This window comes from Sciurus carolinensis, chromosome 10, assembly GCF_902686445.1.
Source record: "Sciurus carolinensis chromosome 10, mSciCar1.2, whole genome shotgun sequence".
NCBI lineage: Eukaryota > Metazoa > Chordata > Mammalia > Rodentia > Sciuridae > Sciurus > Sciurus carolinensis.
Window position 1 is genome coordinate 36700210 of NC_062222.1, and position 17947 is coordinate 36718156.

The 17947-nt window shown below is 30.6% G+C and overlaps 1 protein-coding gene across 2 annotated transcripts in view; it reads right to left on the reverse strand.

The window, feature by feature from the left end:
- Positions 1 to 17947, reverse strand: part of Fstl5 (follistatin like 5) — a 776424-nt gene that overhangs the window by 60527 nt on the left and 697950 nt on the right. For both annotated transcript variants that reach the window (XM_047567007.1, XM_047567006.1), the window contains exon 13: positions 9751 to 9900. In XM_047567007.1, coding sequence (XP_047422963.1) covers positions 9751 to 9900 — 150 coding nt within the window. The remainder of the gene's footprint in view (positions 1 to 9750; positions 9901 to 17947) is intronic.

The window sequence follows — 17947 nt, forward strand, 5'->3', positions numbered from 1 at the left end:
TATGTTTGTACAGTTGTACAAACTAATCAATATATCTTGAGGGAGTGTAACAAATACAAAAATTGTAAAATACATAGTACAGAGGTTGTGGACCAGTTTTATCAATTTTTTAAAGATGAAATATTGGTAATAAAAACCAATGATACACAGAATCAGGTTGAGACTTGACATGAAGGAACAGTGAAGCACAGCTTGTTTATCAGTCCGACAAGGAAAGTACCAGCTGGCTAATTAAGTGAACCTAATTTAAACTAATGATGTAGATTCTCAAGATAATGTGCTAATGGCTGGAGGAGACTGCCAATGATACTTAAGAATACTCCTGAGGTGTTTGAGAAAGCCACTTCTGCATCCAAGTGGAAACTGATCTTACTCCATAGAAGACAAAATGAGGTCAGTTGTTTACTAGTTAATCTTTTCTATAGCAAAACATCATCTGTACTTCCTTGTTAAAAGAAATTTAATAGTAGGAAAACAATAATTTAAATCATTTAATGTTTAAACTGATAAGTTTATAAATTACATTAAAAAATTGTGACCCTTCACTTCCTGATGCAGATAAAAATGATATTGGTGCTATCTACTAAAAACAAATATACAAGTGTTTCCCTAATGCCAAAAATCCAACACCAAATCAGGAATATCATACACTGCCAAGAAGATACCCGATATTTAAAAAATAATATGCAGCAATACGGTTTAAGGCTTAAAATGTACAATCCAAACAAAACAGGTAATATCAGTCCATATAGTCAAATAATGCAAAAGAAAATGTCAGAAATACAACATCATAGATGAAGTCTTTACAAAATACTGGGACTTACTTTCATTGAATTAAGAAAAAAAAACTTGAAAAACCAAATATTTTTCTATATTTTTTGTGAGATAAATGTTGATTATAGTTAGCATTCTTAGTTGTCCCAATATACTATATGCAGGTTACGAAATAACAACCTAACAGAGGTGCACAGTTAGGAAGTAAAGTATCATTTGCATATCAAGAAAACACTAACTTCAAATTTGGCTTCACCTGAGAAAAGTGGTCAAATTCAGAAAGGTGTTTACATTTTTACAAAATGAACTTGTACCCTACAGTTCACAATGACTTTGTGTTGCATCCTTGATTATGAAAAAAGCTCTAATTCAGAAATAGGTTTTTATTTAGTTTTTAATAGGTATAAATATTCTTTCTTTAAATATATTTCCAACTTGAAATTCTAAGAGGATTTCTTAATAAACGGTTTGTGAAATCTATCTTTTTACACGCTTTTTAAAATCATTAAAAACCATGAGATAATTGAAAATTATAAGAGTTGAAGTACTTCAAAGTATAGACATACAGAGATTAGGAATATATAGTTCACCTTTAAGCACAAGCTTTTGAGAACTAAAATTCACATACTGCTAAGGCAATGTTAAAACAAATATAAGGATGTATTATTTCATCCAGTAGGTGGTAGAGTTATGAAACTCTTTATCTAAAGAGTTGAATAGGATGAAATCATTCATGATTATCAAATGGAAAATTTAGATAAATTCAAAAATACCAAAACTTAAATTTTTTAAACCAAGAAATGTTTTAGTGGCATATATCTAAAATTTGTGGTTGATATTTATAGTTAACAATAGAAATGAAAAATGTCACAAAGTATACATACTGGACATTCATTTCAAACACCAAGGTGATCTCTAAATAGAAATTTAGGTCAGCCTGTCTCAATTGACCAAATCATTGTGGCTGTAACTTCACTCTTCTTCCTAATAAGGTATTCAGTACTCCACATAATTCAAAGCCCTTTCTTTCCTTTCTTTTTAACACAAAAAAGGCTAATGATAAACTCCACCTCAACTTCTCCAGAATGGTGTGAGCAACCCCTACTATATTTTACTGCTCTCTTCATTTTTTGATCCAAGGATGAGTTTCTCACATTTTTTTGTACAACAGGAACATATTTGACATATTGATTTTGGTTCCTGCTGTTCTCCAAAGAGAAGGCAGCTTCCTAAAGTGAGACAATAAAGCTTACAAACCAGGGAGAGATCCAGGATATATCAAAACAAGGTTAACATTTATCACTTGTAATAGAATGTCTGATTATATACAGTAACCATAAGAAAAAAAAACTGAATAATTGTGGCACATCTAAACCTATCCCTCAGGACATTTGAGAATATAGTCCTACTTCTTGAGTAGGTGGAAAGAGCCAAATAGAAAGTCAACCACCAAGTTAATTAATATGGACATTTTAAGATACTAAATCTCATTAAATTGCCTGTTGCATGGTTGATTTAAAGTCTGGTAGTGCTTTTGGCTCTAAATTTATTAGGAATATACTTACTTTGATTCAATACTTCTTAATCTATATAGTATAAAAGTATTGTTTTTTCTACTTCTTGTGTTACATGTTCTAGTTTATATTTCTTTTTAATTTAGTCTTTCCTTTAATGCTTTCAAAATTTACTGGCATGATTTTTACTTGAACATTTTCCCATTTGCTTTTGTACTCTGCAAGGCAGTGCTTATAAGTTCTTTTATTCACATTGAATACTTTTTAAATGCTTTTGTTCCTTGAATTTTTTGAGACATAATATTTGTACATCTTTAAGGGGTACATTATTGTACTTCATATATGTATACAATGGGTATAATCAAATCAGGACAATAACACTTCCAGCTCTTTAACTTTAATCTTTTATGTTTTAAGAATTTCATGGTTTTATGTTGTAGTCATTTTGAAATACATAATAGATTGTTTAAACCAATAGTCAACCTACGGTACTAAAGAAGAACCAGAAGAAATACCTCTACTCTTAAGTTTGGGTGCCTCTTATTGAACTTCTTTCGGTTTTTCTTCCCCTGACCCTTCTCATTCTCTAGTGACCACTACTGTATTTCATTCTTATAAATAATTGACTTATTATTTTGTACAAATGAGTGACCATATGTGATAATTAGCTTTCTGTGTCTGATTTATTTCACTTAACATAATGACCTCCACTTCTATTCATGTTGGTACAAGTGACAGGATTTCATTGTTATTTTGTTTTTTTGGGGGCTGAAAAGTATTCCAGTCTGTAAATATGCATTTTTTAACTCGTTCATTCACTAAAGGGTATCTGGGTTGATTTTCTATTTTCTCTTTTGTGAATAGTGTTTTTCTTGTTCCTTAAACTGTGAAGATAGATTCTTGATTTGGGATCTTTCTTATTTTTTAATGTATTAAGATATCTGAATTTCCTTCATAGCACTGGTTTTGTTGTGTCCCATAAGTTTGATATGTTCTGTTTTAATTTTCTTTTTTCTCTATTTTCTAATATCTTTTGTGTTATTTAAAAGTTTTATTTAATTTCCAGAAATCATCTCAGTACAATGGAATCTTCTATTAATAGATGAAGTTCTTTATTTCTTGAGAGTCACACTCAAAATAGCCACGCTTGCTGTCCTTTACATTCTTTGACTTTCAATATTTAGTATCTTTATATCTTAAATAAATCCTTGTCAAAAAGTATATAGCTAAATCATGATATTTTAAAATCTATGCTGTCAGTATCTTTTGACTGAGCAGCATAATACATTTACTTTTAAAGTTAATTATTGATAATGAGAAATATAATACTACCATTTTGCCATTTGTTTTCTATTTACCATATAGGTTTACCACTCATTTCCTCCTGCAATATTAAGTTCTTTCATGCTTAGTTAAAATATTTACATTCATGTGTATTTCCTTTTATATATATTCTAGGACTAAATTAAATGTGGTTACTATGGCAATTATAAATAGCAATCTTAAGTTATAATACTAATTGTAATTTATACCAGCTTATCTTCAATAACATGTGAAAACGACTTTTCCATTTCATTAGTGCATTATATGTATACAATAGGTTCATTTTGACAAAATCATATATGATGGTATTTAATTTACTATTTTTCGGTCCACATTTCCCTCATTTCTCTCCCCTTCTCATTCCCATATTCCCCTTTCCCTACTCCACTGGTCTACTTCCACTCATTTATTTATTTATTTTTAACTAGTGCTTTATATATGCACATGAAGATGGAATTCACTGTGGAACATTCATACATGCACATAGTGTAATTTTGTCAAATTCATCCTGCATTTACTCTCCCTTTTCCATCCCTCCTCCCTCCACCTCAATCTCCTACTCTAGTGACTTTCCTGTTACTTTATAATATCTGATCACCCCTCCTTACTCCCCTTCCTCTATTCTGTTTTCTGTAATAGAGAGAAAACATTTAACCCTTGATTTTCTGAGTCCAGTTTATTTCACTTAACATAATGTTCCATCCATTAACCAGCAAATACCATAATTTCATTCTTCTTTATGACTCAGTAAAACTTCATTGTGTATATATACTACATTTTCTTAATCCATTCATCTGTTGGCAGGCATTAGACTGGTTTCAGATCTTGGCTACTCTGAGTTGTACTGTTATAAACTTTGATGTGGATATATCACTATAGTATGCTGATGACAATTCTTTTGTATAAAGACTAAGCAGTGGGATACCTGGGTCATATGGGGGTTCCATTCCTAGTTTTTTGACGAATCTACATACTACTTTCCAAAGTAGTTGCAACAATTAGGAGTACTACCAGGAATGTAGTACTATGTGTAACTTTTTCCCCACATCCTTGTCAGCACTTTTTATTATTTGTATTCTCGATAATTGCAGTTTCTGATGAAATCTCAGTATAGTTTTGAGCTGCTTTCCCCAGATTGTTAGGGATATTGAACATTTTTTCATTTATTTATTGGCCATTCATGCTACTTCTTTTGAGAAATGTCCTTTTAGTTTGCCCATTTCTCAAATGGGTCATTCATTTCTTTGTTTGTTTTTGGTGTTAAGTTTTTTGAGTTCTTTATGTATTCTGGATATTAATTTACTGTCAGGAAAGTAGCTAGCAAATGTTTCTCCCATTCTGTAGGCTCTGTCTTCATAAACTTTATAATTTCCCTTGCTGTGCAGAAGCTTTTTAATTTGATGGTATCCCACTTATTGATTCTTTGTTTTATTTCTTGCACTTTGGGGCTTTTGTTTAAGAAAGTTGGTGCCTGCCCCAATATATTCGCGTCTTGACCCAATGTTTTCTTCTACAGTTTGCAAAATTTCTGGTATAATTCCTAATAAGCCTTTTATCCAGTATGATTTAATTTTTGTGCAGGTTGAGAGGGTTCTAGTTTCTTTCTTCTACATATGAATATCCAATTATTCCAGCACCCATTTGTTAAAAAAGCTACCTTTTCTCCGATACGTATTTTGGGTAGTTTGTCAAGATTCAAATAATTGTTACTATGTGAGTTTGTCTCTGGGTCTTTTATTCTCCCCTGGTTTTCAATCTGTTTTGATGCCTGTACCATGCTGTTTTTGTTATTATTGTTCTGTAGTAAAATTCAGCATTTCTCTTCTTGCTCAATAGGGCTATTTCAGGCTTTTATTCTTCCTTATGAATTATAGGACTGTGTTTTTTTTTTTTTTTCTTTTCTAGTTCTGTAAAGAAAGTTGTTAGTATTTTGATGGGGACTGCACTGAATAAGTATAACACTTTTGGTAATATGATGATTTTGACAATATAAATTTTGCCTATCCAAGAATACACAAGGCCTTTCCATCTTCTAAGATCTTCTTCAATTTCTTTCTTCGGTGTTCTATAGTTTTCCCTGTTGAAATCTTTCACTTTCTTAGTTAGATTAATTCCCAAGTACTTTTTAATTTTATTTTATTTTTCAGGTTATTGTGAAATGGATAGTTTTCCTAATTTCCTTTCTAGTAAGTAGAATTACTACTGGAATATAGAAAACTAAATAAATGTTAATTCTGTATCCTTCCACTTGCTGAATTTATTTATCAGTTTTAGAAATCTTCTGATGAGTTTTTGAGTCTTCTAGATGTAGGATCAGGTCATCAGCAAATAGAGTAATTTTATTTTTTTCCTATTTATAGCCCTTTAATTTCCTTCTCTTGCTTGATTGCTCCGTCTAGAGTTTCAAGGACTATACTGAAGAGCAATGGTCAAGATTGAATATTCTTGTCTTACTCCTGATTTTAGAGGAAATGCTTTCAGTTTATCTCCATTCACTGTGTTGGCTTTGGATTTGTCATATATAATCTTTATTATGTCGAAACAAGTTCCCTCTAACCCTAATTTCTTAAGTAATTTTAACTGAGATGGGAAACCACTCTCTTTACAGCTCCATCCCTATCACTTTCAGTAGTGACTATCACATTAATAAATTTTATATGCTGTGTCCTAAAATATAAACCAATAAATCTTTTAAATGCCTTGTTCTCTTAAATTATGTAAAAGTCATAATGTCAAGTAAGAAATGGAAGTTTAAATATTGGTTTTTGAACTAATATTTTAATATGTATCATTCTCAAATCATGTAGAAAACCATCAAAACAAATAGAATAATTATCATTGTAGAAATATAAAAAGTATTATAAAATATCACATCTTAATTTTATCAGATTAAATTTAGTTCAAATTAACATTTTATTGGAATTCATAGAAATTGAATTGATCACTGATGTATTTTGTTTTTAGAAGTATAAAACTATACAATAATTTGGAAAATTGTTTATCTAGAAATGTAAACACACACATTTACACACACAAATTTACACATTGTTTCATTCATCTTTTAACTCCTAGATATGCATATGGGCAAAGTTGCATATCAATGCCCACCAAATAAGTACACAAAAAATTTAGTGAGATGTATTATTCATAATATTCCAAATCTGTATAAACTCTAATTGTCCATTAAAAGCAGAATGGGTAAATAAAATTCTTATATACGCAAGTACAGTTGATTCTCATTATTTCTTGAAGTTATTCTATAACATCACCATGAACACTGAATTGTTGATTATTTAACTACTGTTCATAAGGAAAATAAATTCCTCCAAGCATTGGCCACAATATTTTAATCCACTAATCAAAACACAATATATATATACATATATATATGGATATATAGACACAATATATACATATAGATATAAATAAAATATATATGTTAAAGACATCTTATTTAATATATATTGTTGATCAATTAAAATAGAACTCATGGCCAACAAAACTACAACTTGTGCCTGAACCATTAGGCCTTACACTTAGGAATAATAGACAGCATTTCAACACTATACCTGAGGGTCATTTTAAAAACTAAAATTGTCCCAAAAGCATAAAAATGTAAAACAAAACAAGGGACCAAATTACTTCTGCTGGGAATGTGCATGTCCAGTAACCAAGTTTTTGTGACTGTGAATATCACCAAATGATCAGGAGATTCCATAAGGATTATTTTTGAGGTTATAAATAATTTTAAGCAAGTAGATGATTTATAAATTTGGAATTCATAAATAATATTCAATGCCTATCAGTTTATCTACAACAACAAATGAAAAAATTACACATGAGATACATGAAAGTAAAATAGCTTTGCATTATAATGTAGAGTACAAATAGTTTATTTCAATTAATAAAAATTATATATTTCCATGTATGCAATGTTCAAAATCTGGTAATACTTATATATGTTGAAAAACATTTACATATTTTTTTTTTTACCTTTGGAAAGGCATTATTTAGAAAGAGTAATAAAACATTATTATTTTAATAATAATGAGAAGGAGAACACATCCTAAGGAGAACACATTTGGCCTGAGGCCTAATTCTGTAACTGACAAAAATGTAAGTGCTAGATTCTAGGCTGAAGTCTCCATGATTGTTTTAGAATATAACTTTTACCTGTTTTAGGATTGTATAAGAACTTCTACATTCTCCTGGCATTTCACAGTTATAATAGGTACTTAGAAAAATGATACAATTTATGTGATCATTACCATAGCATTTGAACATTTTTATTATCAATACTTTCTATTAATTTAAAATTTGACATCATGATCTGAAGATGGAATTCTATGAATAATAAGTGATGCTAACTTTTTCCACATTTAAATATCTAGTAGGTAATATATATTCACTAAGTGTAGGTCTCTAGTTAAAACTAAATTTAAAGACCAGTCTGATTATTCCTGAAACATACATCTGATTTTAAACTGCTGGCAGAATCTTGATCATCCTAAACTAAATGCTTCTGATTTGTGCTAGCATATATTGTAATGGAAATAAAAATAAAACAAACTGGTCAAAAGCCAGCAGTCTTAGAATCACATGCAAAACAGGTAAAATATACAGCAATATTTATCTTTATAATAGACATGCAACCATTAGTTCAGATATTCATGATAAATGTGTAAGCCTTGAAACCTTATAGTTTTCTAGCAGGATAGTTATTCATAAATTTACTTATGATTGTACTGTTCATTCTCAAATTATAAATTGAACTATTAGACTCATTATCCACTGTGAATGTGTAACCTTGGAATTATTAGAGCCTTCCAGTAGAAATTATCAGAATTATCAGTAGGAATGCTTTCATACTTTCATTTATTTTATTTATGATATTCAACACACCTCATAATGGGCAATCAATAAATGAATATAAGATGGAAAGATGAACATTTGAATGGATTGGTGGGTGGATGTATGGATGAATCCCTGTAAAACTGTTTATGACTATTATAATCTGCATTGTGGTACTTTTTCAAGAATAGAGGATCAAATTCAACCAATATTGATTTAAAAATTCTTTATAAGTCAAGGAATATTTGGTTACACTATCTCTAAGAAATTTTGATATTCAATAGGTTTATGTACCACTTCACATGCCTATACCTGCTATTAATGCTTTCCATTCATCTAATACTTAAAAATTCATCTAATTCTTTAAATAACTTTATAAAATATGTAGTTATTATTCCCATTGAGCAGATTATATCATAATGCTGTTTTAAGTTTATTTCCTCTGAGCTGAGAAGTAATAGATCATGACATTTCAAGGCCCACTTTTGGAGGCAGATTATTTGGCTACCTGTACTATCCATTGGTTATTGTGATTCTGAATTCAAGTGAATCGCCCAAGTTGCTTAGCCTTGGAAAGATCAAGGGCTGAAACAGTTGGTGGCTGAAAATGGAACTGTGAATTGAACAGATTGTGAAAAGATCACCATGGCAATGTTTATTAGAGATTATTTTTCCTGTCACTGGCCTATGTAGATACTTCTTGTTTTGCAACTCTCTAGAAAATTTTTCTAAGTTCCTATTTTTTTTTATTTTTTTTTTTATTTATTTATTTTTTTTTGGTGCTGGGGATCAAACCCATGGCCTTGTGCTTGTAAGGCAAGCACTCTACCGACTGAGCTATCTCCCCAGCCCCCCTATTTTTTTTTTATTAACAGACTATTGTCTCAGCTTTTGCTAAGAACACAAAAATAAAGATTTACTCCTAGTTCTATAAAGATAATTAAGAATATTTTTTTCAGGCCCTGAACTGGACCTTTCCTTATTTGGGACAGAATAAGCAACTTGTGAAGATGATTCATGTAGAAACAGTCATGTTGATATTATAATATATTCATTAATCTAATTTTTAAAAATTTATTTAAATAACTTCCTTAAAGAACAGGATGTTCCTTAAAGACAGAATGAGAAGACAGTTTCCAGAAAATGTAAGTATTTTCCAGTTATCTAGGTAATAAAACACATAATTAATGATAATCAAAATGGCAATGTACAAGTTATATGGTAATGACTATTGGATTACTGCAAATGATTTATAAAACTCATTTTCAAGCATAGCAATCATTCATACCTGAACAACTTTTTGGGACTGCACATCAACAATAAGGACTCGGTCCAAAGTTGGCTGTGCAACATAAATGAACTTGTCTTTGACATTAACAGCTGAGGCCCACACACATTTCTGAACTTCTTCTTCCTCAGCTTTGGGACAGACTTCATCCTGTAATATAAGAAATGGAAATAAAATTTACACCTGATTACTGCATGGGTAAAATTAATGTTTCATGCTTTATTACTTTCAGCATCAAATGTTAAACATGTCTATAGAAAGTATTAAATAAAATGGTATATAGAGTGTATTTCACTTCATTAAATATATGGAAATCAATGTAAAATAGGTCCCTTTAAGATAAATCTCATGTCCTGAATTACTGATTTTTATGGTTCAATGTAGTGCTTTCATTTTTTACTATTTGTTTATAACTCAACAACTTTAGAAAAACATAGTAATTCCAGTATTTCCTCCCCAATTTTCCTAGTGTCCACCTTCTTTAACAAAAAAATATCATACTAAGGCATATTCAGAGCTTCTCAGAACATCAGTGACTACCCCCAAGGCATTTGCATAGTTTTGTCAAAAATCCTCAGGAACTGGTTTCAGTCTTCTAATTTGTTGTGAATCAGAATCCTGGAGAAATATTGTAAAGGAGTTATTCACAATGGCTCTTTTATTATTCAAATTGGTATAAAGGTAAAATTTTTAAAAATCCTTTAGTCCACCCATGTCTTTTTATTTTGCTCTTTTGATCTAGAATTGCTTCCTGGTTGAAGATTGTATAGTTTGTGTGAGGTGATCATAAATGAGGCAAAAATTCCTGTATTTCCTTCTTTCCTTAATTTTCTTCATAAATAATTGTTGAGGGAATTCATGAGCCTGTGATTCATGCTAGGAGAAACATCATAAGTATAAGTACATGAAAAGTGTCACTTAGCTCATGATTTATATTTCCATGTGTTTTTTTAGTTCACTCATGATCCCTTCAATTTACTTAAAAGTTAGAAAAGTCACTAAGAAGAGAGATTGGTTGAACTGTTCATAAAATATACATGTGATGATAAACATTTATTTATATAATAATAATGATATAATGATAATAATTCCAGTGTTTCACTTGACTTATTATTTAGCTCTTACCATTAATAACCAATGTTTAATTTCTTTGATTTGTATGTTTCAGTTATTATTTCCTAAGCTAAGTAAGAATAATACCCTCTTTTTCCAGTTTTTGTGAAAATTGTTTTTCTTTAGAGAGCCCATTCACCATTTGTGCTTAATATGTATGAAATAATCAATAATACTTTCAAAGCCAGGAGCATGATGGTATATACATGTGATCACAGCTAATTGGGAGGCTGAAACAGGAGGAGTACTTGAGCTCAGGAGTTTCATTCTAGCCTAGGCAATATAGTGAGAACCCTTTTCAAATGAGATGAAAACACACTTTATTAACATCATCAAATATTTATTTTCATTTAAAGATGATACTGACAGTGATCTGACATTTATAAATTATATTGAATATCTAATAACATGATGTTTCAATCATTATAGGTAGTCTTCTTGTTCACATAGAAAATAATGTGAATATCATAGCACTTTGGAGTGAGATAGTTGTGATCTGTTGCTTATGTTTTCTAAATATCAGATCTAATTGAGGAGCACATAGTGTGCCCACTTAGTTTTCAGATCCTGTCCAGCTTTGCAAGGTTCAGGAATATATAACAGTAGTGTTTTCCTCAAAAATGCAGAAGTTGTTCCAGGTTGCCTGGACACAAGCAAAAACCCTGCAAACTAAGCACTTAATGTATGACTGATTCAGATAGCGCTGGAATTATAAAATGAGCTCCATTTTACAGAATGTACCATAACTATTGCAATGTGACTATGAGTGGGGTCAACCTAAGTGACAACCATGGCATCTTTTAAGTGGGAGCATAAACCTGGGAGCAAACTCTGTCCTCCGCACCTGCTCAGAATAGCCTACAGTATTGAAATTTAATTTATTAATCCCTATGAAAACTTTTTTTTCCCTCTGTGGCAAACTTTGCTTCAAAATATGCTGGATGTTGTTAACAAGGGCCCATTTTGTTAGAAACAAATACTATATAAAATATATATATGAGAGACATGAAGAGGTGGGGAAAAAGTGGGATCTAAGGTTGATGAAAGGCTCTGAATATAGGGATATTGTTTATAAATTCTTTGCTGTTGTGTAAAAACTACCAATCAAACCTGCCAAAATAATGAAAAGTGTGACTGACCTCACACACAGCTGTCAGACAAAGGACTACCGAACCAGAAGCAATTTCTACCCCTTTGTTTTTCTTCAAAACTATTCAACAGTGAAATAAACTGCTCTTCTGGGAATTATTTTCTATTTGTATGCTGTCCCTGTAAAACATTCCTGACCAGACTTACAATCATTTTTACAAAGCCATTAAAAAGTTTCCTGACAGTCACACTGAATTTTCTTTGCTTTGCTTGATGCCATTATTTCTGATTATAGTCAATTAGGACCTACTTCATAATAGCACTCTTAGTTTTTCAGATTACATAGATTAATACTTATTTCTGTGAATGGGAATTGTAGAGAAATATTTTTCACACATGCATTAGGTATTCAATGAGAAAAAAAGAAGATTGAAATAACAGATAAAAACATGACTAAATAATACATAATGAAGAAAATTATCAGGAAGTATATCAAAATATTATTAGAAAGCATTTTGTGAAATGTATACTACCTCTTATTAGAGTGGAAGAATTAATAAGATATTAGAACTAATGAGGATGAAAGTCGATAAGAAAAAATATACAATTCTAGTTCAGTATTAGGACTTATTCCTGTTGGGCCTTTTTCATACTAAGTCACATATTTTATGCAGATTTATTATACTTCCCCCAAATTTTAAAGGTCTACAAGATATATTACAACTGATGGTATAAACTTTAATTTTACAATTATCATGGTGTTAACATACCTGCTTTGTTAAACCTATGTGAGTCAAAGAGAAGACTATATTCATTTCTCTTCTATTAAACCTTGTCATTTTTACTTATTATCCTTATTCCCTATTAAAATGCTTTGTCCTTAAATCTTCATTTTTCCCTTCCTCTTCCTCATTCCTCTCCTCCTGGTACATCCTGCATCACTCTTGCAGAAGACAAATATTATTTATAAGATCACCTCTATTTTCTTTGCATACAACCCCACAATTTCCCATTATAACTTCTTCTTAATTTTCTCCAAAATTAGGAGATTTATCCATTATTCCCTACTTTCAGAAAGACTTGAACAACATTTCATTTGTAACTTTATTTTGTTTCCAAGTATTCAAGCATGCACCTTTCCTCCAAACTTAAGAAACTACAAGTTTAATTGATTCATCTGCTTTCCCTTTCAGCCATCCATCTCATTCTCTTTATACTGTTGAAAAGTTCTCTAGAATGTTACTTCCATTTCCTCAATTTTCACTCTAAACACAGTTTAACTTGAATTGCTTTCATTATATTAACTATTACAAAAGACATGTCTTCAAAGTCATTAGTGGGCTCAGAATTTCCAATCATTAACCTTCAGTTCTCCTAGGGAACTCTAAATTGAGTACTTATTATGTGACGAATACTGTGCAAGGTCATGTCTGTAAATGAAGTATAAATGTGAGATAATGCCTAATTGCTGCAATATGTTTCCAAGTTGCTAATAATTTCTGCTTTTACTGTTTCAAATATTTATTCCTTATGAAATGTTCTTTCATTCTTGTAAGGCAGGAATCAGCAAATAAGGGTGTCCAAAACAAATTTGGTCCACTGTCTACTTTGTGTGGTCCAGCAGCTAAGAATATTATGTTAATGATTGGGAAAAAAAAGAATGTCACAATTTCATGATATATAAGCAGTATGTGATATTCAGATTTATATAAATAAAAGTTTATTTAGACACGGGTATACTCATTCATTTAAATAATGTCCATGAATGCTTTCATGTTGCAAAAACAATCACCATAAGGACAATAAAACCGAAGAAATTTACTCTCTGGCCAATGGAAGAAGAAATGCTGCTAAACTCTGTTTTAGTATACATTCCTACTCTAGGTATCACTTTAGTCTTCTTAATTAAATCCTTTCTGAATGTGGTGACTTCTTTATTTTCTGTTCCCTAATTGCAGCTTCAGGAATGCCATGGCTCAGACTTCAGTTCTCTGTTCTATTTCTGTTACATTAAATACCTCTGAAGGCTCATTCATTCTGATTACCTGACTACTATCATAATCAAATGACACCCAAAGATTAATCTCTTGCCTTGTCTTTCATCAGGGCTTCTCCCTTCCATCTCCTTCCAGAAAAATTGTGAATAGGTATTTAAAATAGAAATATACTATAAAGTAAAAATTAAGTAGATTAAGAGTAAAAAGTAAAAAGTAAATAGTAAAGGTGATCTAAATTTTAAACAAAGAAATAACTCAAAGAAAATGTGAAATATTTGTATACATGAACACAGATAAATAGATAATGATAGATAAAAATGCTGGTTTATGTAAGGGATGTTTAAAAAATCAAAGTAGTTTGATTATTAGGTATAAAGTAACAAAGAATAAAAAGGACAATAAAAATAAACATATATAGGACACTAACATAGTTTGTCCTATCTTTTAGGGAATAAAGAAAAACTAAAAACTTAAATAACTAAGGAACAGTGGAACTAGGAGAATAGAGAAAGTAAAGCACTGAGCAAATAAGAGATGGGTTAGGGTTCTGTCACATAGAAAAAAGTAAATATCTTATTCTTTGGTACTTTTGATAATTATCAACATATTATGCAATGTACTGAACTGTGAATGAAAACCAATTGGAATCAGTAGGATGAAGAACACAACCATACGTGTACAACAAATAAGATGATCTAAGGTGCATGCACTCTGTCTGGGTAATGAATTAGCAGCATTGTGAATCCAACCAAGAGCATAGAGACTCCTGGATAGATAGATACTGAATAGAAAGAAGTATGTTGACAAGCAAGGTGAAAGAAAGTTTGATATTTAATAAATATGTGTATGTAGGCATTTATGTTGGAAAACTGAAAAATATTGCATATCTGGTTCTCTCACCAGATCGGTCATTGGTTATTGAAAATAAACTGATTTTATTTGTTTTATATAATTTCATTTTTATAATCCTCTACCAATCAGGCTTCTGAGATTGGCGGGAAGCTCCCTCCCTTGGTAGTAATTGAAAATTGGATTGGGATGGTTGTTCTCATAGCTGCCAATTTATGTGAGTCAACTGCTCTCCCTGTTCTTTAATGCCATAATAAAAAGTAAAGTTGCCTTGTAGGATAAAGGAGAGTTAATCACCAAGTTCCTCTGCTTTCTAGAGTCTCCTTCAATGACTACTTAGTAGTGCATCTCTTTTGGGAAAAAAAAAAACAAAACTACTTTTTTTAAGTTAACAAGTAATTTTAAAACTTAAAATTTATAACTTAATCTCTATTTTTCTCCAACATGTGCTCTAACCAGCCTGTTTCCTTACCATTTCATAAACTGATTTTCCACAGCAGTTGAAAACACACAACCCATTTTTTAATCAAATTCTTTTCAATCTACAGTTGGCAGGCATAGTTCCAATTCCTACATAATGCATCCCTAACTACTATGGGTCTTACTGATTTTTCTCTTCTCTGGACTCTAATAGAATTTATATTTGTGACACACAATTTGGCATTTAATCAAATTGCCATCCAATTTGGCTTATTTCATGTTTGATTAAATGTTAGGCTTTCATTCACAATTAAAATATTACTCTTTGCTATCCTATATTTCCACGTTTTCTAAATGTAATAGTGAAGGTATAACATTTGCTTAGTAAATACATGCTTAAATCTCATTTATTATAGCCAAAAATGAAAGATAAGAAGTACTGTACAATTCTCAATCATGCTGTTAAACACTGTGCCTTGTTATCCAGAATCACTGAGGAAATAAATTCAAGAGCAATCCCAATTCAAATGTGACCTGGGGAGTACTGCCATTTGGTGTACCATTTGTTGTCAAGCAGAAAATAACATGGAAATGGCAAATAATCATTTACAACATTTATAGTCATTTAACATTGTAGAATATTCATGTATGTGCTCAGTGAACCTGTTTCCTTGGACAGAATTTAGACCAGTTGGGGTATTGTCAGATTTAACTAGAGGATTTCATATAGTGAAAACTACCTACTAGTTTTTAAAAAAGAGTAGATTGAGCCAAAACCAATGTAATTCTCTCCCACAGAGAATTTAGGAAGCTCTGATTAAACTTTCTTTTTTTCCTCTCATTTTTTCTTCTATATTATATATACATATATATATTATATATAACATGGAATTAAAAGTATATATATTATACACACACACACATATATATATATATTTCAAAAGATGTTACAATTTGAGTTCATAGTATAAATAAAAAGATGAATAATGGAATACTTGGAGAAAATAGTATATACTTTATCAAAAACAATAGAGTTTAAATGACAGTTCTTGATGAACATTTATTCAGTTTGTCAAAAATCAAAGCAAATAAAACAATAATTCTTTTGTATTGGATCAGACTTTTTAGGTCCAGATTTCCATATTTCTCATAGCTCTGTAGAAACATGTGTGTAGGGTGCATATATATATATATATATAATATATATATTATATATATATAATCTAGGCTGAATTATGTTTTGTTGTGTAAAAAAATTCATGTTATAATACTACATTAAATAATTTAGGAGCAATGGATATCTTTCTTTTTAACCATTTCTAAAGACACTAAGGTTAAAATACTTTAATCAGGTTTTAGTTTGTAAGGGAAGCAACTGATAGTTCATAAATGAAGTAATATTCTTTGAAAATAAATTTCAACATAATTTATATTATTTAAGGGTTAGTTATTACAAATAAACATATTTGATTTGTTTTAGTTATATGGTGAAAGGATACCAGAGAATTTATATACAAGTGTATTTTCTATATTTTTATGAGAGGAATCATGAAAAAACATCTTTTTAAATCTTTAGAAATAAGCATTATTTAACAGAAAAAGTTTGCTCTGTTCCTACCTTCATTTTAGGTGGAATACACAGATAAAAGTTACATTTTCTTTGTCCACCCTCTGTAAAACTATATATCTGTTATACATTTTCTAAAGAATTTATTTTCCCTTCCCACATTTATCTGACAAATTAAATAATCATCCAGCTATATCATCCATTTCAGGAAAATTCCTTAGAATAAGAATGTGAAAACAAGATTAAATAAAAATTAACCAGAACTGATCCTGTGTCTTAGTTGAACTCAAGTCCTTAATAATTTACAAAGATTATAAAATCAGTATGCTGTAATGTACTACTATCTTTTGATTTTTTTAAAGAATTTCAAAAGTGAACTATCTGATGTAGTACAAATTTTTGTGAAATTATGCTAGTAAATAACTGTAAGTTGAAAGTTACAGATTAAAGAGGTAACTATTTTCTAATGAAAGTGATACCAGATATAGAATTTTTAGCATGGTATGCCATTCCCTTCTGTTCCTATCATAAAGAGTAAATTTTTCATATTAAAAATAGAAATGAGATAGGACCAATTTCTCTTCTCCTTTTTCAATGATGGAAGGCATAACACTTTGAAGAGAGTCTGCACATAGATCCAGTTCCCACAGAAACACTGCGGTGGTGTTTTCAGGCAACCCAGTGATGCTGCCAGTAGTTGTGCTTCTCCATATGCATCTCACATTACATTTTCTTCAAAGCTGCACAGAGGAGATTTAAAATAGAATGCTGCACATGCAGTCATGTGTAAATCTCCAATTATGTCTTTAAGACAACTCAGTTACCTGAACTTGGGAAAGGTATTTAAATTAGAGGTAATTCAGTAGTATTATTTTCTCCTTTGTGTCTCAAGAGGACTTACCCAACAACAAGAGGATCCTTCACAATGTGAGTGAGTTTATGACCTGTAGCTCTGTTACATTCTTGTCTTTTCCCCCTCCCTAGGACCTACCTATTGCAAAGCCTGACAGGAAGAACTCCCAACAAAGATTTGTGAATTAAACAAGTAAACAAACTTCATGTAAGAAGTGCATGAGTTATAATATGGAAATCACTGTTACATAGGTCAAAATTAGGTCATGGTGAACGGAAAAAGAAACGTACACATATACAATGGAATATT